This window comes from Anser cygnoides, chromosome 3 (genome assembly GCF_040182565.1).
Source record: "Anser cygnoides isolate HZ-2024a breed goose chromosome 3, Taihu_goose_T2T_genome, whole genome shotgun sequence".
Lineage (NCBI taxonomy): Eukaryota > Metazoa > Chordata > Aves > Anseriformes > Anatidae > Anser > Anser cygnoides.
The window spans coordinates 84,078,143-84,099,477 of record NC_089875.1 but is presented as its reverse complement, the minus strand read 5'-3'; the positions used below and the strand labels follow the sequence as shown (position 1 = coordinate 84,099,477).

Genomic DNA, 21,335 nt, shown 5'->3' with positions numbered 1-21,335 from the left:
TGCTGCAGTGTTCAGTGAACAGAATCTCATTTTAAAAGAAGGAAGAGTTACTAAGGTTTCCCAATGCTTCTTAAAACAAAGGGGAAAAAATCCACGGTAATGGCATTGTTTTAGCAGAGAATAACAAAGAACAGCAGAGATCCATACAAACATTTAAAAGTATAATCTCTGTTTGAATTTAATGCCCAGAGAACAACTTCATGGATAGATACAGAAAGATTACTTCTTTTAAAGATCAGATGTCGGGCAAGATCTCATCTTGTTTTCAGAGTCAAGCTAGAGCAAAGGAGGCACTTTTGAAGATGGCATCCGGGTGCAGATTTTTAAGGCTTAGGGACTCGCAAGTCCCCTTTCCCAAGTGACAAAGCCTATGTCGACGCTGGCTAAACAAGACAGGTCCCACTCTGCCTCCTGGCACTGAGGCCAAGAGGAACGGCAAGCCTTCACCCTCTGAGCTCTTCTCTTCCCCATCCCAAAGAAGAGGTGTACATCCAAGCAGCTCCTGGGAACACGTCCCGGCAATGCAGACAGCCCCGGGTCGCATCTCCAAGCCGTTCCTGCAGCCCTATTTTACCTGCTAGTCACGGAGGCTTGAGGCAGATTCACTTCAGATGTCTAAAAGTTATCTGCCTAAATCTGAGTTACTCACTCTAGGCTGCCCCTGTAGTCAATGGAGAGAAATAGGCCTTTCCATACACAACTAAGCAGACAGAATAGCCACACCGTGGCCTCTGGAGGCAGCCCAAGTCATGCCAGAAGCAAGGGTCCATAGGCCTGCTGCCTTAGGCTCACCAACCCCATGCTGGGCCTGTTCCTCAGCCTCTGCTTGTAGTAAAACCCTGTGCTGTTTTCATCCCCAGCAACACATCTCCTTCCCCAACCCAAAGGGACTCACCACCTCTACTTCCACTAACATCCTCATCTGCCTCAAGGGGCCTTTTTCCCTTCCGTTTCCTCAACTGATCACTGTAACAAAGTTAAAGCCAAAACAATTGTCCCCAGCCTATACTTGGCTTGAAATTGGCTTCTGATTCAAAACTGAAGATGGATTACCTGAAAGTTTGCCTGTTTTCATCCAAAAGTGTGAGCTGCTCTAATAAAAGATGGTCTCTCTCCCTACAACCTTGCCTCATTTAATAAAAAAAATCATAAGGCTGAAATCTGAAAGCTACTGGTAAACATAGTTTACTGAGAAATATTCCCCTGGAAGACAGAAGCTTAATATTTCTTGTCATTCAAAGCAAATTTGATGAAAATTGCTGAAGGTTATAGAGTACCTCTGACTCGGCTCTAACCTGCCCATTTCATACTCCAACTCAGCTTGTAGTCCTATGGGAAGCCCAGCTTGACTTGTGATGCTTCAGAAAAAAAGCATAAAACTATCCTTGTCATCAGGAAAATAAATAGTTATTGTACATATTTGGTACTTATTTACCTATGTATTGCAGTATATCATCAAAGTAGGAAAAAAGAAATGTGGTACAAAATAGTGCTTTCATTAGAATGATTTAAGAACACTGATGACGTTACCCTCAAAGCATAAAGAAAAATAAAAGTGCCCACAACCCGGTACTCCTTTCATATCAGAATGTATTAGAAATAAATCTTGTGGAGTCAATGGAATTACACTGGTATAAAAGATAGTTTTAAAAAAGCTCCTCTTTTTATTAAGAGGATTTCTTACTTTAGCCGCTCCAAATCTCCAACTAAAAATACTTGGTCAAATCTGTCTTAATGTGTAACTGAATGAGAAATGAGAGAACGTCGCTCATTATTTTAAATGTGTGAGGAAAAGAAACTTTAGTTTATTAAAGAGGGTATTCTTAAATCACTTCGCAATATCACCACAGTTTTTGCTACACTCTGATATTACCATCTTATGGCCTATATAAGTCTATGGATGAAAAGACAGCTAAGTCTATCTGCCAAACTGACCGTCAAATGTGCTTTGCCAAGATCAGTATTTTGTTCTCTATTTTTAGGAGCAGAAAAAGTAATTCTGAGGTGGAAAAAGGCAGCAAACTGCTTAAATTTCCAAGCTTCTTCGAGGCCACTATACTCCTAAATTAGACTGGGACTATATTAATGAGCGTAAGTTAAACGAAATTTAGCACTCGTTAAGACTGAAATCAGTGTGAGCTCAGCACTTAAGTGTTACGGAGTTTCAGAACTTCAGGCTCTTTTTAGGAGCTGGATCCCTACAGCTCCTTCTCAGGCTTTCTCTGGAAAGGAGGGTTCACGTCTCCTCCCTGTCTCTGCCAGATGCTGTCTCAGGGTATCTGTCCTACTTCCCTACTTAGCGATATCTGCTTATCTAGAGGCTGCTTCCTGATGCTGCGTTTTCCCCGCTAGAGGAAAGCTTTTCTTCTCTGCCACTCTGTGGAGTTGCAGGGCATCCCCCTGCTCTGTCAGTAAAAGGATGGGAAAGGGCTCCTTTGCTTCAGTACAAAAATTCTTCCACTCAACAATGACAATCCAGATTATCAATAAATAGACCCTACCCAGCCAAAAAAAGTGCGATCAAAGATAAACACTGTTAAACAGAATTGATTTAGTAAGGGCAATACGAGTTTCGCTATACCTTAGCCCCAGCAGAAAGGATAAGGAAAGGAAAGGTCTCTCTTCCAAGAGACCCTGGAGGACAGAAGCTGAAGATGCCCCAAGGCAATGGAAAACACAGATATATGGCATTCTAACACAAAGACCTCCTGTCCGCTGAAATATATCATATAGTATTATGCAGAGAGTCAAAGTCAAGTTTTCTGCCATTTTACAGATGTCTTCAACTGATTATCTAAAATTACCTCTCAAAGCAACATTTTTTGGCCTCTTCCTCCTTCCTTTAAAATCAATAAGAGTTCTGCCATTTTTTTCAAATGAAACTGGATCTGGACTTTTAAGAATAGCTATTAGTGTTCTCAAGCTTCAGCCAAACATTGATTATTCTGAGATAATAAGGCTTTTAGTATTTATTCCACATAAATTATTGACTTCAGAGCCTCCTCTCTTCTGAAACCATAGTGTAACGAGTCTTCACTAATATGCATCTTTTTTGTTCTTTAAAGGAATTAATATTACAGGTGATGGATTTCACCAAAGCTAACTAAGAATTCTGTCTCTGAAGAAAAATGGTAAGATTATAAGGAATACCTACATTTTTTTCTCCTTTCTTCTGTAACTTGTCAAGGTCAAAATGTTTATTCATGGCACCTTATTAGACAACTTATGGTACTAATAGGATGATGGCTTCTGTTTAGCTCTTTTTTCATGCTTCTTTTTGGAATAGGTTTATTTGAAATCCAACTCCTCTGAGCAAAATTAAAATGGATAATATTACAACTGTCACAGTATTGTGGAACAGCAAACAAAATGTCATTAACATGCAGGTTTGACTTCAAGGTCTTTAAAGATTGTATTTCAATATTCTTTTTCTCTACTTTTAATTAATAAAAGTAACTACACCTCATATAATGACTAAACCAGCTTACAAGGTCAGAAAGGACTATTGCTTTACGTATAATGTTGCTCAGTTGAAGTAACTAGATTTGTTAGACTTCTGAAACATTAAGTGCTCACTATTAGACAGAGGTAAAACACTAAACTTGACAGACTACTGATCTGATTGTGTCAGTGACTATGCTCCTGCAAAACAAGGGAAGTCCATGAGAGGCAGATAATGCAGTTTTATTTTAAACACACTTCAGTATTTAGCTTTTTTTAATGAAAACAAAAACAAAACCCTAAACATATGAATGAATCATTGCATGTCAGGTTTAGATCAGATAAGTAGCCGTGTAAAAGGGAAATGTATACTTCCAGTCCAATTAAAAGAAGCCTGATCAATAATGCAGGATGTCTCATTTATACAACCAGCAATTTCAGCAACTCACATCATCTAATACAAACAATAATTGTTCATACAATTATCTAGTAGCTCTCTGTAGTCTGAACATTCTCAAATGCTCACTGCATCACTTCTTCTACTAGGAGAAATTTCTATTACAAATTGCTTTCCCATTTCATAGAGCTGTATTTCTTGCTTTTTACAGATGAAAGCAAAAAAATGCTTAAGTCCACCAAATTCCAATCAAATTGTGGCAAGCAAGAAGTAGCCTACAGCGCTGATAATAATATTAAAAAAAATGCACTGACATAGAAAACGTAACTTGAAAATAGACTGAAGAAAACAGCTTATTTCTATCACATTACCGAGAGACTTGTTACCAGGTTGCCGTTAGCCTCTCCGCTGTCACTGCTCAGAGAAACCTGACTGTCAGGTCATCCAGCTGAATAACAAACTCACCTTGCTTAGATCCCTATTTCAGCAGCACTTAAGAAACCCACACCAAGATCTGGCAGTCATGGGCCTGCCCAGCACTGCCTGAGATGGCAGCAGACTGGTCCCAATGATCCAGCCAATCTCATGATGCTCCAGTGCACAAAAGTCAGGAAAAGATGGGCTCCTCCTGGAGAATTCACCATCTCGTTTTATGTTTGGAGGAATAACAGCCATTTCCTCCAACTCCTGTTCCACTCAGGTGCAGGTGATACCTGGGTATTTGCTGAAGACAACAGATCTCAAACATCCTGAAGTCCTGGGCTTCACCAAAATTTCCAGATGAGATTCTAGGTCTACGTAGTGCAGAAAGTCAGTTTCTATACCCACAGTGGTCTCTTCAATATGTCTAAGCAATCCCTTTCTGCAGCCACCAACCCCTCCGGAAGAACTCTGCATTGCATATGTTTCATATTTGTGACAGACCTTCAGAGCAACAAATGAAAGGAATTATATTGGTTATCAGTGTTAGTGATTTAGTGCATGGAAAATGGTCTAGTGCGTTATAATCAAAGCCATACTGGAAAGCAAAGCAGGCCAATATTGCCTGTCTCCATACAGCTACCTTTCAGAAATGAAAAGGGCTTACATTTATATAACACTGCAGCAGAGACCTTGAGGTGCATTAATGGTGGATACTTGGCTGTATCTTCAGAAAGCTGCTTTGAAAGTTGATTTTCCATATTGTTGAAATTTAGCTGCTATCAAGAGGCAGAACAGCAGCCATTTTCTGCCTGCAACATTACATGGCTGTCATCGGAGGGACAGCAATGAACCATAGCAATGTCTCATATGTAAACTAAATTTCTATCTAAGTAGACTGGACAGGTCTAAGCTGTACATGTGGGGGGAGAGAGAGGCCAGGGAAGGAGGTCCAAAACTCAGCAAAAAATGTAAAAGATACTATTTTGTGGTCCATCCTATTTCTTAAGCTAAGCTTAGATTATAAATGAAAGAACTGACAAACGACTAAATAAAATCGCCTAGTTCAAATGGTCTAGATGGTGCAGGTGTCCTCCTTCCAGACACACACACAAAAAAAACAGTGCAAAATGTTTCAGGAGACCATTCGCTGCTTCAGCACTCAAGAATTATTTCATTCATGCAAACTTCTGTATGTGCTTCAGTAATAAATTTGGTGGTTAGGAAAGCCCAAAACAGACTCTGACTTGAAATAGCCATTTTACTGGGCTAAGACAGAGCCATGACAAGATTATACCAATGCCCAGCCAGATTCAGCTTTTCAGCTGTTCATCTCTCTCCCAAAAAGGTCTGTTATCATGTGTTTCATTGCATGCAGGTTCAATACGTGCTATCTGTCAAGAAATACATGTCATTTACATTTGAAGCTCACAAAAGTATGCAGGAGAAAGGATAACACCGTCAGATGCAACTCCTACAACTTCAGACATCTGCGGTATAGACGGTGAATGTCCAAGTTTGTTGCTCTGACTACCTCCACAGTCAATGGAAAGAAACTGGCATTTTCAGGGTGCAGTTCATCTAATTTATCTTAGCATGAAATGAGTGATGCCTTACAACTGGCCACAGGGTCAAGGAAACTGGCTTAGACAGTCATACCCACTTTTCAGATGTCCGCACTTGACCAGATGAATCCATCCCAAGGATTCTTTCAGTTTATCGCTAATATACAAGGAATAGAGATAATCATGCTTTTTTCACACTTAGACAATTTTGGGGTCCATGCTGTTTCCCAAGTTCTCTGAAACTTCCAACAGCCCAGCCAGGAGGCTAGGAAGGGGAGGAAGTTGAGAATTGATCTTTATCTATTAATTGCTTCCTATGTTCTTTCCCGTTGCCTGTGTTCACTTGTCATCTCTTGTCTCATTTGGCATTTGGTCTGAAAATTCTCTGAGGCAAAGGCTATCTTCTCATTCAAACTATCTTTCTCCATAACTACAGCTCCTAGACAATTTAACTATTAAATACCAACACTCAGCTTTTCTTGATACCAAGAAGAGAATGCACCATATGCTTTTAAAGGATGGTGCTGCAAGGGCAGCTTCTGTGATGACAGTAGGCAGACTTTCAGGAGCACAATAGCCTTCCCAGAGCTATTGCTATGTAGGGTTGACTTCCCAGAGACCCAGTAGGCATACAGAAGCCCAAAACACAAAATGCAGTTAACAGTACTTGTTTTAATGTCACAGAAATACGTATTGAGCTCCTTCAGCTTTTAGAGCATTTGGTACAGGCAGATATACTCAGTGACTGGTGAAAACCTAGCCTCAGTGCCACAGAAGCCTCTGCAAACAAACCCTCAGTTCCAGATTCAGGGTGTTGATTTCTTTCTCAGGAGTGTGCTGCACACTATTCCAAGCGTGTAGCCAGAGCTTTTTGGCTTGCAAGCTAATAAAAACATCTTAGTATTTTAACCACCATTCATTAGCTGACTGTATTTTTTCCTGGGATGCCCTTTAGAGTTTTTTCCGTACATTTTAAACATTTAAAATGCCGTATCTAAATGTTAGATAGGAAATTCAGAGAGAGCATAAGTTTGTCACTCCCACTAGCTATTAACAAGCATTACCAAGTAAAGTATCAGTAGATAACAAATGTTAATATTTGATATGCCTTACCAAGCTAAAAGTAAAAAATATTATTTTTTTTTTTTACTTTAAATAGAGCTTTACTGCAACACTGAAGCAGGCTGAGCGCACTGGCCAATTAAACCAGATTTGCTGCTCTTTGATATGCTGCAGAACATGGCAATACAACTGATTCATTACCGCAAATAAGGTGACAAGTTTGCCATTGATTTATTGGTTTAAAGGGTTGCATGTGTGAAATCAGCTCGCTCTGACAGGGAAAAGTAAAGGTCGGTGCCCACGTCTTTGTGTTTTAACAGTTTCCGAACTGCTGTAGCTCTTCCTCCAATGTTGCTTTAATGCGTGGGGAAACAGAGGAAGCAGTGTCCTTGGGAACTTCTCAGCCCTGATACCCATAACAGAGTGCTTTACAAACCACCAGCGGCTGTACTGAGCAAACTGTGAATTAGGACTCACATGCATAGATACGATCAGTACTCCTCAGAGCACAGCTTACAGAATTGCTCTGCACAGCCTGGCTGGACAGGGAATGTAGCAAACAATGGGTTCAATTTCCTGGGCTGTACCAATGGCCCTGCAAAAGAGTCCTCTGAGCCTGCCTTCAGTTTACATCAGAGTTACTTACCCTGCCGTCTGTGAACCACTGGTGTGCCACAAGGCATCTGGATGGTGGTCAGAAAATGTTTGCAAGAAGTGTAAATGCTGTGCATATGCTTCCCAGCACTCAACCAAATCCTACATACAAAGTTGCAATCAGCACCATCTACAAATGAGGAATGAGCAAGCACCAACCACTGAGAAAGTGATTCATCAGTCTAGCAAATTAAAGCCTAACAAAATCAAATTGGATGCAGATGAAAGAGTAGGGTTCAGAAATGAGGAAAAAAAAAAAAAAAACAGCCATAGATATGAACAGATACTTTCATGTTTACCATATTTGAGATGTATCCTTGAGGGTATGGCTACACATTCTGCAAAACTGACTTGTCTGATTTGTCTGATCAAATGAGGGCAACTGCAATGTCATAGAGACACCTGAGCTAGCTTTCCAGATTCCTTCAGAATCAAACGAGAAAAAAAAAAAGGCATTTTTAAACCTCTTTTTGACAGCTCTGTCAGGACAAGATGAATTAACCACTCTCTTTGGTTATAAGGGGAAACTAGACAAGTAGCTCAGATGTAGGTATCTACAGCTGCACTGCAGATTCTTACATCTGGTCAGACAGAGCTCACAGGAAACCCCAGGAGCCCCCAAACTCATTTTTTAACATCCTGCCTGAATCTTCGTTGTCTATTCCCTCTTTCAACCATACCAACTTTTCTCAGTAAACATACTGAGATTCTGAAAGCAGGTTAAAAAAGGCCAAGGAGCACATCAGCCCAGGATCTAGACACATCCGGCTAGCACTGAACTGCATCAGTACGTCCACTGGAGTGGTGCACCCATACGAACATGACAGTTTGGTCCCAAAAGAAGCAGGCACAGCAGCATGATGCCCACCTGGAATTACTAAGCTCAGCTGAGACACAAGGCTTATCATCAGAGGCACAGGGATGTCCTGGTGGACCTATATTGTGTCTGTACGTGGAGCCAGAGCCATGTCGGTTCCTCTGCACGTGCTTCCCCACGCGGCATGGAGCTCGTCACATCCATCTGCACAAGGCCTGAAACGCAGATGCAGTGTTTGAGGGTAGGCAGATGCACACCCTAATTTAACACCTCTGCACACAACTGGTTTGCACTCAGCAGGGATTGTGCTCACCTCTGCTCTCTTTGCCCACTGACACACTCTTTCCTTTCATCCGGGCAAGCAGAGAAATAATTTCCAACAAGAAGACATTCAAACATGACCTAGGGCATGGGATCACACCAGGTCCCTAGTTTAGCAGTCTGTGATTGTTTGCAGAGCAGTTACTGGTGTGAAGTCTCATTAACTTCACTAATGTAGTAAGTCCCAGGGATTTCAGCAGCACTTAATCACGTACTTACAAGCCGGCTGAGCAGGGGTGTACATAAGCACACATTACCACAATTTTTTTGACACTAACCACACACACTCAAGAATCAGGCCAATGGCATCAGAATTGTCAAGTATAAGCTTAGGCAGCCCAGCCTTGATCCCATGATGCTGGGTGCTGGAAAAAAAAAGGAAAAAAAAAAAAAAAAAGTTAGCGGTGTTTAAGTTAGTGGGCTGTGACAAAATTCCCCATGAGTGTTCACAGAACTATCTGCAGTAATCTTTGCATTGTTAATGATCATTTTCAAGAAATAAGAGTAAGCAAGAAAGGTTCAAACCCTAGGAAAGTATGAAAGCAATACTTACTTTTAAAAGAGAGGATAGAGGACTTCGAGCATTTTATACCTGTCAACCTAACTTTTACCCCTTGACACAAAACAAAGTATTAAAAAATTTGTAAATACCTGGAAGATGATGATAATCATTAAAAAAACAAAAAAAAAAAACAAAAAAAAAAACCACAGTTGAGATGGGTTTGTCAAGAAAAGAATTATATCAGTTGAAGCTAATCTCTTTCTCTGACAGGATAATTGCCCTAGCAAATAAGTGGGAAATAGCAGATATGATGCATCTTCACAATGACGAGCTTTTGACGCTGTTCCACACGGCATCTTCCTAAGTCTGCTAAGGCAGCATGTTCAGAGGCAATCAGCAACCTAGTAGGTGCAACATTTAAAAAATCTTCTCCAAGTGCAGTAACAGACAGTTTCCTGTCAATCTGGGAAGGTTTCTCCAGAGGACGAGGACAACCCCAGGAGTTTGTCCTGGGGCCAGTTTTATTCACCACTTCCATGTACACCTTGGATGATGGAACATGGGTGTGCTTCCGCAGTTTGGTGATGACACCAGGATGGGAAAAGGTGCAAAGTGCTTTGAAGGATGGAAAGAGCATTGAAAACAAGCCTCAGAAATTCAAGAAGCAGCTTAAAACCAACCAGACAAGATACAAACCAGGCAATTACAAAGTGGTCCACTCTGCAAAGGGAAATCTAACGAGGAACAAAATTTAAATATAGAATAGGAAATGTCTGTGTAGGCAGAAAACAACGTGGGAGATCACAGACTAAAGCACCGACAATGTAATGTATGACACAAAAAGTAATTACTCCGCTTTACTCAGCTCTGGCAAAGTCCCAGCAGGAGTAGTACTTTGTCTAGAACTGGTCACTGCACCCTGAGGAGGATAACGACAACCCAGAGGGGGACAGCCCACTTCCAAGGAGGGCGTACAACAGTTTAGGAAATACAAACTGCAAGGACAGCCGAAGGAATGAGGTTTAGCTGGCTTAGGAAGAAAGCAGTAAACTTAGCAATGATGAGATCAAGGTGGAGCATTGTAGAAGCACTTCAAAGTGTAGATAGCAGCCATAAAAGATTTGGCAGCCATTGTTCCACCATGACAACTAAAGGAAGGACAAAGATCAGATCAATTTGCAGCCGAGGTTTAAGTTGGGTATTATGAACACATTCAAACAGAATTGCTAAGCACTAAACCAGGCTATTGCAGAGACTGTGAAATCTTCCTTCCCGAAGTCCTGATCCTAAATCTTCCGAAAGAGCACGTAGCAACCTCGTATGTATGACTACTAAAAATACTAAAGGTGTATTTGTGTACATGGTCATCACTGACTTTGAAAGATAATTGTTTGGCCTCTGTAAGTAAGTTACTTAACTCCCAATAAGCTCGTGTCCCAATCATTCAATGTTTCTGTAAGCATGGGCTTGAGCGGCAACGGGATCAGACCTACATTTTTCCTTCTGCAACTGTGCCTAAGTAATGGAATGCATGTCTCAGATCTTTTAATGTAACATAATTTAATGCAGTTTTTGTATTTGAATAGTATGCATAAATCACTGCAAAAGAACTGCTATCTCCCTGTAAGAAGAGAGCTACTAAACTGTGTGTCCTAGACAAAGGAAATATTTTTCAAGTGGTTTGCCTCAGGGGGGATTTAAAGGAGGAAGTTAATGCATTCCAGCAAGAATCTCCATCACTATAATACCAGTGGATTAATTGTAAGTAAAGCTAAGGCTGTGAGAGGAAAATTTGCAGCATAAGGAATGTTGATGAAAAGTGTGGGATGGCTGTTGAAGATAAATAAATAGTTTGAAATGAATTTTATTTTAAAATGGCTATATTCTTTCAGCATTTTGTTATTCCCATGACTACCTCTCAGCTCTAAGAATGACTTTTTCATTTTATTCCAATAAATCATTTCTGAATCAAGAATTCATTACATTTCCATCTTTTCATTTTCACTGCAGTGGTTTCTTTCTCTGTGCAATGGTTTTATCATCTGATTGCAATCAATATTGCTGTAACAGGCAGTACATGTACTTCATCATCAGTAAGAGAATGGTAAGGGATTACAGGGCATTTATACTACCCTTGTTTAAAATCTATCCCTCTGCCTCCTCTTCCTGCCCTTTGCAGGCTGCACCTCTTTTTTCCTTCTGTTGACATTTGGATCTGTATTACACCAGAGACTTTCACTTATTAATTTGCTGGAAAAAAATAATCAAAGAAATATTCTTCCTTAAAACACAAAAGTTGCTGTAAAATGCTCTTTCGAGAAGCGTTTTTATGCTTTATGACAGCAAAGAGCTGTGCGCCACTGCTAGGTAATAAGCTGATTATAAAAGAGCTAAATTGCAAAGTCAGGAATACAGAAAGCAGACCAAAATAAAAAGAAATAAACCTTCTTGTAATTAACCTCACACCTGTCACACCTTTTAATTGACCTCACACCCGCCAGCAAAGGCTTCCTTTACCTTTAGCAGGACATTGGCAGTCATTATTTTAAACTCCCCATTCGCTCCTCCTCCCCAAAGTTTTTCACAAGAGCTACCGCATCCTGATGCTCAGCGAAGCTTTTGTTCCTGTGCTCATGAAAAAGATCCAGTTCTAACAGACAACGATGAAAAAGAAAAAGAAAAAAAAAAAAAAGCGTTTCTGCGGAGCCCTCCTAATTTAAATGTTTATTTTGCAAAACAAGGAAGGGAACGAAGGAGTGTGCAATGATGGGAAAACACATCAGTCTCCAGGACATCGTTTCTTTCTTTCAGTAATTTCTTCAAGTACAGCTAGAACTCTGTTAGATTCATTAGATCAGCAAGAACCTACTGAGCATGCAGGCAGTGTGCATTGGTTAGTGAACAATGATAAACAGAAAAGACAATGGAAAGCTAGAAAGGCACCATTAATTACAGGTAACAGTACTGCGGTTTCTATTACATTACTTAAAATGAGAACATAACCACTCCCCTTCTCCTCAGACAGCTCCGAAACTATTTTGAGAGGTTCCCTTTTGAGAAAACAGCTCAGTCCAGCTGTGCTTTTAAACGCGCTGTCCTCTCTCATCAATAATTTGCTCCCTCTGGAAAGTTGGATTCTCCATACAATCTGAAAGGTTTTGCAACATCCTCCTTCTCCTTTCTCAGCTCGTGCTGGAGACAACCTACAGACCAGACTCTGCACACATTTATTTTCTTCCTCCTGAGGGACTTTTAGACTGCTTTGATCACTGAGAAATACACAAACCTTCACAGGTGATTTTGAATACAGGTGAAAACAGTCCTAGCCAGCAGCAGTAAGGAGGATGTGAATATAAGGGATGAGTTCTGTTCCCCTTTTGGAATTTATTTGCAATCGATTTTCATCATCAGATCCTTTACATTGCTGCCTCGCGCAAATCTGCCTTTTGACTCTTTCACAAAGTTTCTTTTATAACACTGTGGAGGATCACATTAAGCTCCTTGGAAACAGCAGTGTGTATTGTCTAACATGATAGTTATGTCTGTTCCAACGTATTCAGAACTTAACGGCAAGTTTTCTTCACCCAGTACCATCCTTTGCTTGAAAAGCCTTTGTCCTAATGGCTTAGTATTCCTAGACTAAAATCATACTTTTCACCTTTTATTTCAGTGATCTAAAAGAACTGTTTTTGTTCTCCTCTCATAAAACATATTCTCCATTCTACTTGTCATCCTTAGAGTCCTTCTCTGCACCTCCTGCAGTGCAACCTAATCTTTTCTGAACAGTATTGACCAGAATTCACAAACTGTTTCGCATGAGATGAGACCAATGTTTTTGTTTTATTTTTATCTGCACTATCTAATGGAAATATCTGGCCTGTCATCTCGTATGATTTTAGTTTTGGTGGAGGTTTTTTTTTTTTGAGGGGGATTGTTTTTGTTTTCAGATGGATTGTATCTATGACTTAGTCATTCTCAACTAACACAATGAGCACTTTCTATCCAGTCATTCCCAACTGATGAGTTTCCCCCTGCAGCAGAAAGTATTGCTATCAGTCTCCTTGTACTTTGTGTTATTAAAATTAATCCCACACTATTATTTAGGTTTTCAAGGTCATCCAGTCTTGATCGCTCTCTGATTCAAAGTGTCTCACTATTTCGCGTCATCAGCAAATTTCATTATTACAGCTCGTATTTTTGTACCTACATCATTAATGGAAGTTTCTGGCTGAATAAATATCTTCTGATGTTTCAGATGGGTATGCGATAGGTTTTTTGCTTAAATCTCAAATGTGGAAACATTCATTTCCATATCTTCTTTCTCATTAGCCCCTGCTTTAATTTCCTTTGTAAGAAGGGAATTCTGGGCTTCTGACAATTCTCACTTTATTCTTGCCCTTCTTAATATTTTTAAGCAATCATTTTGTTCCATTCCCTTCAAGCTTTTGATTGTTTCCAATAACTCTTTTGAAGTGGCTATTTATCCAGCTGGGGCCGGCCATCCCTCTTGTTTGAGATATGAATTGCAGATACTGCTTTGCAGAGACTTGACAGACGCCAAGCCTTCTCTACACGCAAGTCCTCAACCACCTAAATGCAGTTGTCATCATTAACTCATCCCCTTAATTTCTCAAAGTCTGACCTTTGAAATTAAGAACTTTAATTTAATCAACCTACTTTTGCTCCAGGTAGGTATTTTTCCTAATAATCTTATGAAAACTATTCATCTCCAGACTTGAACCGAAACATCTCTAGCACATCTTCATGCTAACAGAAGGTCCTTGCCATCTTCCCCCAACAGTGACTCAAAGAAGTTTGACTTTATCTTTTTTTATCACAGCTTCTTTTTTTAACATCTATCACACTGCAAATTCTCATCCATATCAATTTATTCTACTTCCAAAATATCATGTCCTCTTATTTGTGCTCCTGTCCTAATTTCTATTCTGTCCTATCTTCTGGTATCCCTAAAGAACAAGGTTAAGAATCAGTTTTAATCACTCCAATGTTGTTTCCTGGGCTCCAATGACATACAAACATCATAGTTGTTCCTTGCTAATGACATTCTCCTTAGAAAAGTTGACAGTCCTCCTCTCAAGTGTCAGCTAAATACAATCTAAGAAGCACTCTCATTGCTATTTTGTATAAAACATTTTCTCTCCTTGCTGTCCACTGTCTTCACCTCTGGTACTCCTGTTCACTTGACTTTCCTTTTCCAGCGTCTTAAAACCAATACTGGGACATTCGGGTTGGAAATTAGGAGACATTTCTTCTCAGGAAGAGCAGTCAGGCATTGGAACGGGTTGCCCAGGGAGCTGGTGGCGTCACTGTCCCTGGGGGTGTTCAAGGAAGGTTGGACATGGTGCTTAGGGACATGGTTCAGTGGGTGACATTGGTGGTAGGGGGATGGTCGGACCAGATGAGCTTGGAGGTCTGTTCCAACCTTAATGATTCTATGATATTACACAACTTGATTCCTTTTTAAAAGCTATTTCAAAACACTGATCAGTAAATAATCCACACGCAGGAGAGCTTAGATCAGGAGTCCCAAAAGATACAACCAAAGTACCTGAAAAGCCATAAGGCATGCCTCCTCTTAATGACAGGTTTATCTGAGACACAATAACTGAAACATGGAGCAAGGAAAACACCACACTGCGCATATATTGACTCAGTCAAGGAAGTGGCAAGAGTAGGGAAGAGCGTATCTGAATCCCAAATGAATTTTTGATGATGAAGAATCTTTACAAGTCCTTATTTTAAATCTTTATTTCTGGCACACCCAAGTAATAAGCCTGTCGATTCCTCTTAACAAGAAATTCCATCTTTGTACCGGTGCAAAACTGAGGTCTTTCCCTTTTCAGTATTCCATCTTTATTCTGTTCTTTCCAACAGTCTCCATCCCTTTTTTCTCCTTGGACTCTTCTCAACCCACTCCCCCATGGGATTTCATTGTACTTTCCCCCTCTACGGTCTTCTGCCTCTTCCATTTGTCTCTTCTCTATATTTTGAAGTGTAACAAGTGCCTTCGCTGACCACACTTCCACTGCAATAGCCAGTCTCCTCTGTCTTATATTCCCCCTTTTGTTACTGTCTTGTAGTCTACCCCCCAAGTCTGTGGAGAAAACGAGTACCTGAAAAGCCATTCTTCCCTGTAGAGTTTCTGTCGCTCCTGTCATCTTGAGGCAGCTGCTATTCTCTTCCACAAGCTCTACTTACCACACTGTAGCTTTTGTCAGGATTCAAAGACTGGATGAGTATCACAGCTCTGTACCTGGTCTTTATACCTCTTCTTCAGGCCACTGCTAAACTTGCCTCAGTAGCTGTCATCATATTCTTATTGTTGTCAAACAGCAAAAAAGGAGAATCCCTCCTTTACTGACTGCTGCTTGGGGTCTTTCCTTCTAGTAACTCCTCCTTTGGTCCCTTAGGTGTAAGCTTAGCAATTAACAGCCTCTGAACCATGACTAAAGACGGGAGTCCTCCCTTACATAAGGCCCCTGGAGGCCTTTACGCAAGTCCTCTTCAGAGTAGGACAGCTGAAGGACAGGCTCAATTCCACTTGATCCTGATGAGAACAAAACAAACGATGCTTACTCTACCCTCTCTGAGCGCTAATCTTTTGTATAAGCAAGAAACTCATGTTCTCTGTTTCTCCTTCCATCCTGGCCTGGGCTCAATTCAGAAAACCCTCTGGGCAAAGAGGAAACAAGACGGCAAGCTAGAACAATGACAGACTATGAATATGAACTTGGCTGCTGTGGTTTACCCGTAAGTGAAAATAACTACAAATAGGGCAATATACAACCGAAAGAGCTATCCAGAAGACATGCTATTCTAGCTCACACAGATAAATTAAGTGATTTAGAAAGAGTATGTAGGCTTTTGTACAGTTGTTACTAGTATTTGCATCATTCGTTAGTACTGGTGCAATACATAGTTTGACGGTGAGGAATACATACTATTAGATTTTTCTAGTACTACATTAAGTCTAAAATTTGAAAGCTGAAAGTTTTCCCTTCTACTTGGGACTGAATGGCCTTTGTGTATACTAAGCATTCAAGACTTTCAGGCTTATAACCGCAGATAAGATACCTATCTTGGAAATTGGAAACATACCACTTTGGGTTTACCGTTGCGACTTGAGACAGGATCTTTTTTGAGCGTGACCCCCAGACCTCTCTCCAAAATTCTGCATATTCAATACCATCACTGTGAACGTCTACGCTTACAACCAGCGTTTCTACAATCTCATACAAACCTCTTTTCTTTCCAACTCTTAGCGTTCATTCCATCAGACGTCTCAGCTTTCAACAGCATGCAAGAAATAGGTAGTGCTGGTTTCCTTTCATCACTGAAAAAAGAGAACGCAATCACCAAATCAGTGCAGTGGCCATACAAGGGAGGTTAGTAGTGTGTGTAGAAGGCCATAATAAACCGGGGCCCAAGCTAGACTGAACAAAGTACCAAGGGACCCGCTGGTAACAGTCTCTTTCAGACAAAAAATGATAAGCCTGATTTAAGCTAGTACAAAATACCAGAGCATTCCTTGTTTTCCAGATGAGGTGACATGCCCAGGTTAGCTTGTGCACCTTCTCTCATTGCTGGCTGGCTAGGAGAAACCACACAGTTGTGTCAGACTGCGCTCTCCCTGCAGGAACACATTCCTTCCTCCCTTCCTTTATGTAACACCAGCAGTGCGAAGAGCACGAAGCCATCCATCACGCAGTGTCAACCCATGGAGCATGGAACACTGTGAAAGTCGTCCTGTACAGATGTCCATGGGTGACTAGTGATGGGAGAAGAGGGAATGGCCTCAAGTTGTGATAGGGAAGGTTCAGGTTGGAAATGAGGAGACATTTCTTCTCAGAAAGAGCAGTCAGGCACTGGGACGGGTTGCCCAGGGCGGTGGTGGCGTCACCGTCCCTGGGGGTGTTCAAGGAGAGGTTGGACGTGGTGCTTAGGGACATAGTTTAGTGGGTGACATTGGTGGTAAGGGGATGGTTGGACCAGATGATCTTGGACATCTCTTCCAACCCTAAAGACTCTATGATTCTATAATACATCTACACGAGCTTGGGGACCACGGATCCATCTTCTTCCCCTTGTGTGACTTAACACCACGAGCACTTTGGGCATACTCAAGAGCGAAGGGTCTCCCCTGGGCTGCCGGGGCAGACGCAGGACCCTCAACACCACCCAGGGGCTCTGAGGACGCACAAAATGGAGGGCGCAGCCCCACACAGGACCCGGGTGAAGGAGGAGGAGGAGGAGGAGGGGGAAGAGGCGCCGCTATTTGCCGCCCTTTGCCGCCAAAACCCCTCGGCGGCAGGGCGGGGAGCGGCGTCACGTGGCCGCGCGGCCGTTGGGCGCGTGGCGGCGGCGGCTCCACGTGACCGCGCGGAGGCGGGCAGACGGGCGGGCGGGAGCGCGCGCGCGCGCGCTCCCCCCTCCTCCCCTCCTCCCCTCCCCACCCCTCCCTTCCCCTCTCCCCCCTCCCCCCTCCCCTCCCGGCACGTGACCCCTCCCCGGAACGTGGCATTGTGTAATCACGTGACGCGGAGCTGGGAGTGGGGGGGGGAGTTGCGAGGAGGAGGAGGAGGAGGAGGAGGGGGAGCCGGGAAGGCCGAAAAGGGGGGGGGGGGGAGGCGCGCGCGGGGGGGGCTGCGTACGCGACGGAGCGGGGTGCGAAGATGGCGGACGAGGAGGCCGAGCAGGAGAGCGGGCGGCGAGGCGGCGCGGGCCTGCCGGAGCTGCGGCGCCTGCGGGAGCGGCTGCTGGAGCTGGAGACCGGGCTGCGGGAGAGCGGCGAGCCCGCCGTGCAGGCGGCCACCGAGTACTGCCAGCAGCTGTGCCAGGTCAGCGGGGGGCCGCCTCCCTCGCGGCTCCCCTCCGCTGCCAGCCCCCCGCCGGCACGGAGACGGGGAGATGGGGGGGGGGTGGTGGTGGTGGTGGGGGGTGGGGGGGGGCCCGGTGGCGGCGGTTGGCCGGGCTGGGGGCGGTTGGCGCTGCGGGACGGGCTCCCCCCGGGGTTCTCTCCACCCCCCCCCCCCCGGGTTTTCCCCTTGGCCGCCGCTCGCCCCCCTCCCTGCCTCCTTCCCCCTTCCCCCGGCGGTCTGCAGGCCCCTTTGTTGCGCTCCGCGGCTCGGCTTTATCCCAGGGCCCTTTGTTCCCGGCGGCGGACCCAGGGCCCCCCCGCTCCCCGCCGCCCTCCTCCTCCTCCCCCTCCCTGGGGGCCCCTTGTCCTCCTCCTCCTCCTCCCTGCTCTCCTGCTCCCCCCCCGGGTTGGGGTTTCGGGGAGAGGAGACGAGGGGCGACCCCCCCCACCTCCTCCTCCTCCTCCTCTCCTTCCCTATCTCGTCCTCCGGCGCGATGCCACCCTGGGCAGGGGGTGGTGGTGGGCTAAACTTGAGCCCCTGGGGATGGGAAAGGTCTCTTGGGCTGCCCCTCGCCCTGTCAGGGGAGCCAGGTCCCGCCTGGGGGAGAGGGCTCCCGGCTTGGAGCCGGGTGAGCACCATTGTGTGTGTGCCTGGGCTGGGCCGGGCCCGGGGCAGGGCCCTCGGCAGGTGCCTCTCCTGAACTGGTGACCCCGCCGAGCATCCCTCGCTGAACAAACTTCATGGCGTTGCCTGCTGCTAGGACAAGCTGCTCCCATTTGGTCATGCGTGTGCTTAAATATCGTCCTCGTTTCTGTTACATACCCTTCTTCAGCCAGCATTGGGTATGGCACAACCTACACAACAAATTCTCACGTATCTTACTCCTGGAGCACTGAAATTTGCAAAAACTGCTTCAGCTTTAATCTCAATTTTAAGAATCAGCATGTCTGGTAACAGTGATAACATCTATTTACATGTTGCTGCCAACACCTCATGGACCACAGACAGCTTTCTGAGAGGTGGAATGGCCAGGAGTCAATTCAAAGATCGGTTTTACACCTCTCTTATTTGTGATTTTTTGTCTCTTCTTTTAAAGAGTTTATTCTTGGTGGTAGCCATTGTAGCATGCTCATTTGCATGTCTGTCACTTCTGGATTAAACTGGGCACTACTTTTTGGTAACCAGGGAGATTCACTACTAAATATTTTGAGCATGCACCGTTCTCATATTTTATGTCACACATACAGGAGTTGTGTTTTAGGTTTTCTTTCATCAGAATTTATCACGCTGTACTTGGGTAGAACGCCTGCGTAGAGGCACGGAAACGAGATTGGTTTACGTTGGCTCAGATCGCCGTGTTCTCAGCCTGTTCAATCTTTGTGACTACTTTCTTAAATTCGTACGTGGTGAGGTGGAAATCTGGCTTTCCTGCCTCTGGCCCGCTTCTGACTTTTGAATGAGCTGTTCGTGATCTGATGGGGTTGGGTAAGTGGGAATGAAGACACTGTTCGTGATAGCTACTGGGTAGATCACCAGTGTCAGCAGCAGATTTATCACTTAAATTATGCTTGCGTGTGCCTAGTGAATGACATAGTAGTTACTTGATTTTAAAGCTGAGCGAAAACTAATGTTATGGTTATAATTTTAATCTCTGTTAATAGAGGTCCATTGTAAGGCCCAAATTCGTTAATTCTTTCTGAAACTCGCACCTTTTCAGAACAGGTCTTGCCGTACCAAAAAGTTACGTAGGCATTGACTTAGATAAAAATCTATGCTATCTGGAGATGTGTTACCGTCACTTCTATACCAAGGTTAGTGGGAAGGCTCTGTCTGTTTCTGCAGTCTGAAGACTGATGTGTAACACTGAGAGTGGAGACGTGCCAGGCGGTATTGAAAGATCCTGCTTTTCACACTTCAAGCTGAGGTCTAAGCAGATGCTCGATGTAACGAGTAGTAATGCTGTTGGGTGGGGGCTTTTCCTGCTGGTTTAGCAGGGGTGTTTTTGTTTTTTTAATCTGTTCACCTGTGCCGGTAGTGCCAAAATACCTCTTCAGCTTCTTCTATGGTTTTAATCCTTTATTGGGACTAACACAAAATCGCGTTTGTGATCTAGGTAGTAGGCTTAGCTACTGAGCTTGCAGTATGTGACAGAGGTTATAGAAAATTCATATAACGGTAAAAACCACCTCGGAAATCTGTGTTTTAAATAGGTTTAAGGGCATCTGCCATGATTTCTATAATCAAGTCTTTAAATATATATGCATGAAATAATAATAATTGGACTGTCCATGTGTACAAAACCGAGCATCTTTTTAACATCCAAAGTCTGGAAGTGTTGTGCTGAAGAAGTATTTTAGCGTTTATCTCAGTGTGACTTCACCTGCGCGTTTTGGGGTTGTTTTTCTTTCTTTTCATGCTTAGTTTCCAGGCATGAAATAACTATGCAGAACTTGGAAATCTTGTGTCCTTACTTTATTTTGCCAGGTGTTGATGCTGAAGGCCAGCAACCACATAGCTTGTAACCGTAAATTGATTTTTTTTAATTTGTTTTTTTTTTAATAAAGTTGGTAGCATAATGTCTGAGAAATAAGCGTATTTTCATACTGGAGGAAGCTAAAGAATCTGCAGTAGAGCACTGAAAGATACTTGGATTCAAAGGCAAATAAGGGATTTAACTATCCTACTCTCATTAAATGAAGTGGGAGATGTACAGCCAAATCCCTTAACTAGTTCTTAGAAATCTATTTAAACTATTTCAACTATTATAACCCAGCATTGTAGATTAGTTGTTGGAAGCATGGAAAAACAAGACCCTTACACTAGAAAACCTTGCGCCTTGACAGAAAATGATGTTATTCCAGAACATTTCTTTCTCTCATAAGAATAAAGTTTACTTTGATGAATTTTATATGAAGCATTCCATTAGCTACAAATATTTGGTTCTGTCTTCACTGCTGACTGCACAGTGAAACATTACAATTATTCTTAAATTTTAAGTGGATTATAGACTGTACCTTGAGCCTCTACCATATCTGCATAATTGTTGTGTTCTCCTTTGTCAGTATGCGGTAGAGAGCATTATTTTTAGTTGTTATCGAGCCAAAGTCATTGTTACGGATATATGTAAAATGACTTTTTAATTGTGGTTCATGCTCTTGCGTTGCAATTTCGTAATTAGCAAATTCATGGCAAACAGTTATGTTGTCAACAAACAGTGTGTGCAGACTGGGGCAGACAAAACAAGCATCTTCAGCTGTAGCGACTAGAAATTGAGAGT

The 21,335-nt window shown here is 43.0% G+C and overlaps 1 protein-coding gene and 1 long non-coding RNA gene across 3 annotated transcripts in view; one reads left to right on the top strand and one right to left on the bottom strand.

Moving 5' to 3' along the window:
* Nucleotides 1–3,113: 3,113 nt before the first annotated feature.
* LOC136790478 (uncharacterized) lies at nucleotides 3,114–17,991 on the bottom strand. Of its 2 annotated transcripts, XR_010830473.1 has the most exons (4): nucleotides 17,852–17,991; nucleotides 16,441–16,533; nucleotides 8,408–8,571; nucleotides 3,114–4,762 (listed from the first exon to the last, which is right to left on the bottom strand). It is a non-coding gene; the product is annotated as an uncharacterized lncRNA (long non-coding RNA). The 2 variants fall into 2 exon arrangements; XR_010830474.1 differs by lacking the exons at nucleotides 3,114–4,762; nucleotides 8,408–8,571 and adding an exon at nucleotides 14,735–15,747.
* ZNF292 (zinc finger protein 292) overlaps nucleotides 17,853–21,335 on the top strand; it is a 59,362-nt gene continuing 55,879 nt past the window's right edge. Inside the window, exon 1 of the mRNA XM_066994543.1 lies at nucleotides 17,853–18,037. Within this exon, the coding sequence (XP_066850644.1) occupies nucleotides 17,873–18,037 (165 nt within the window). The 5' untranslated portion in view covers nucleotides 17,853–17,872. The remainder of the gene's footprint in view (nucleotides 18,038–21,335) is intronic.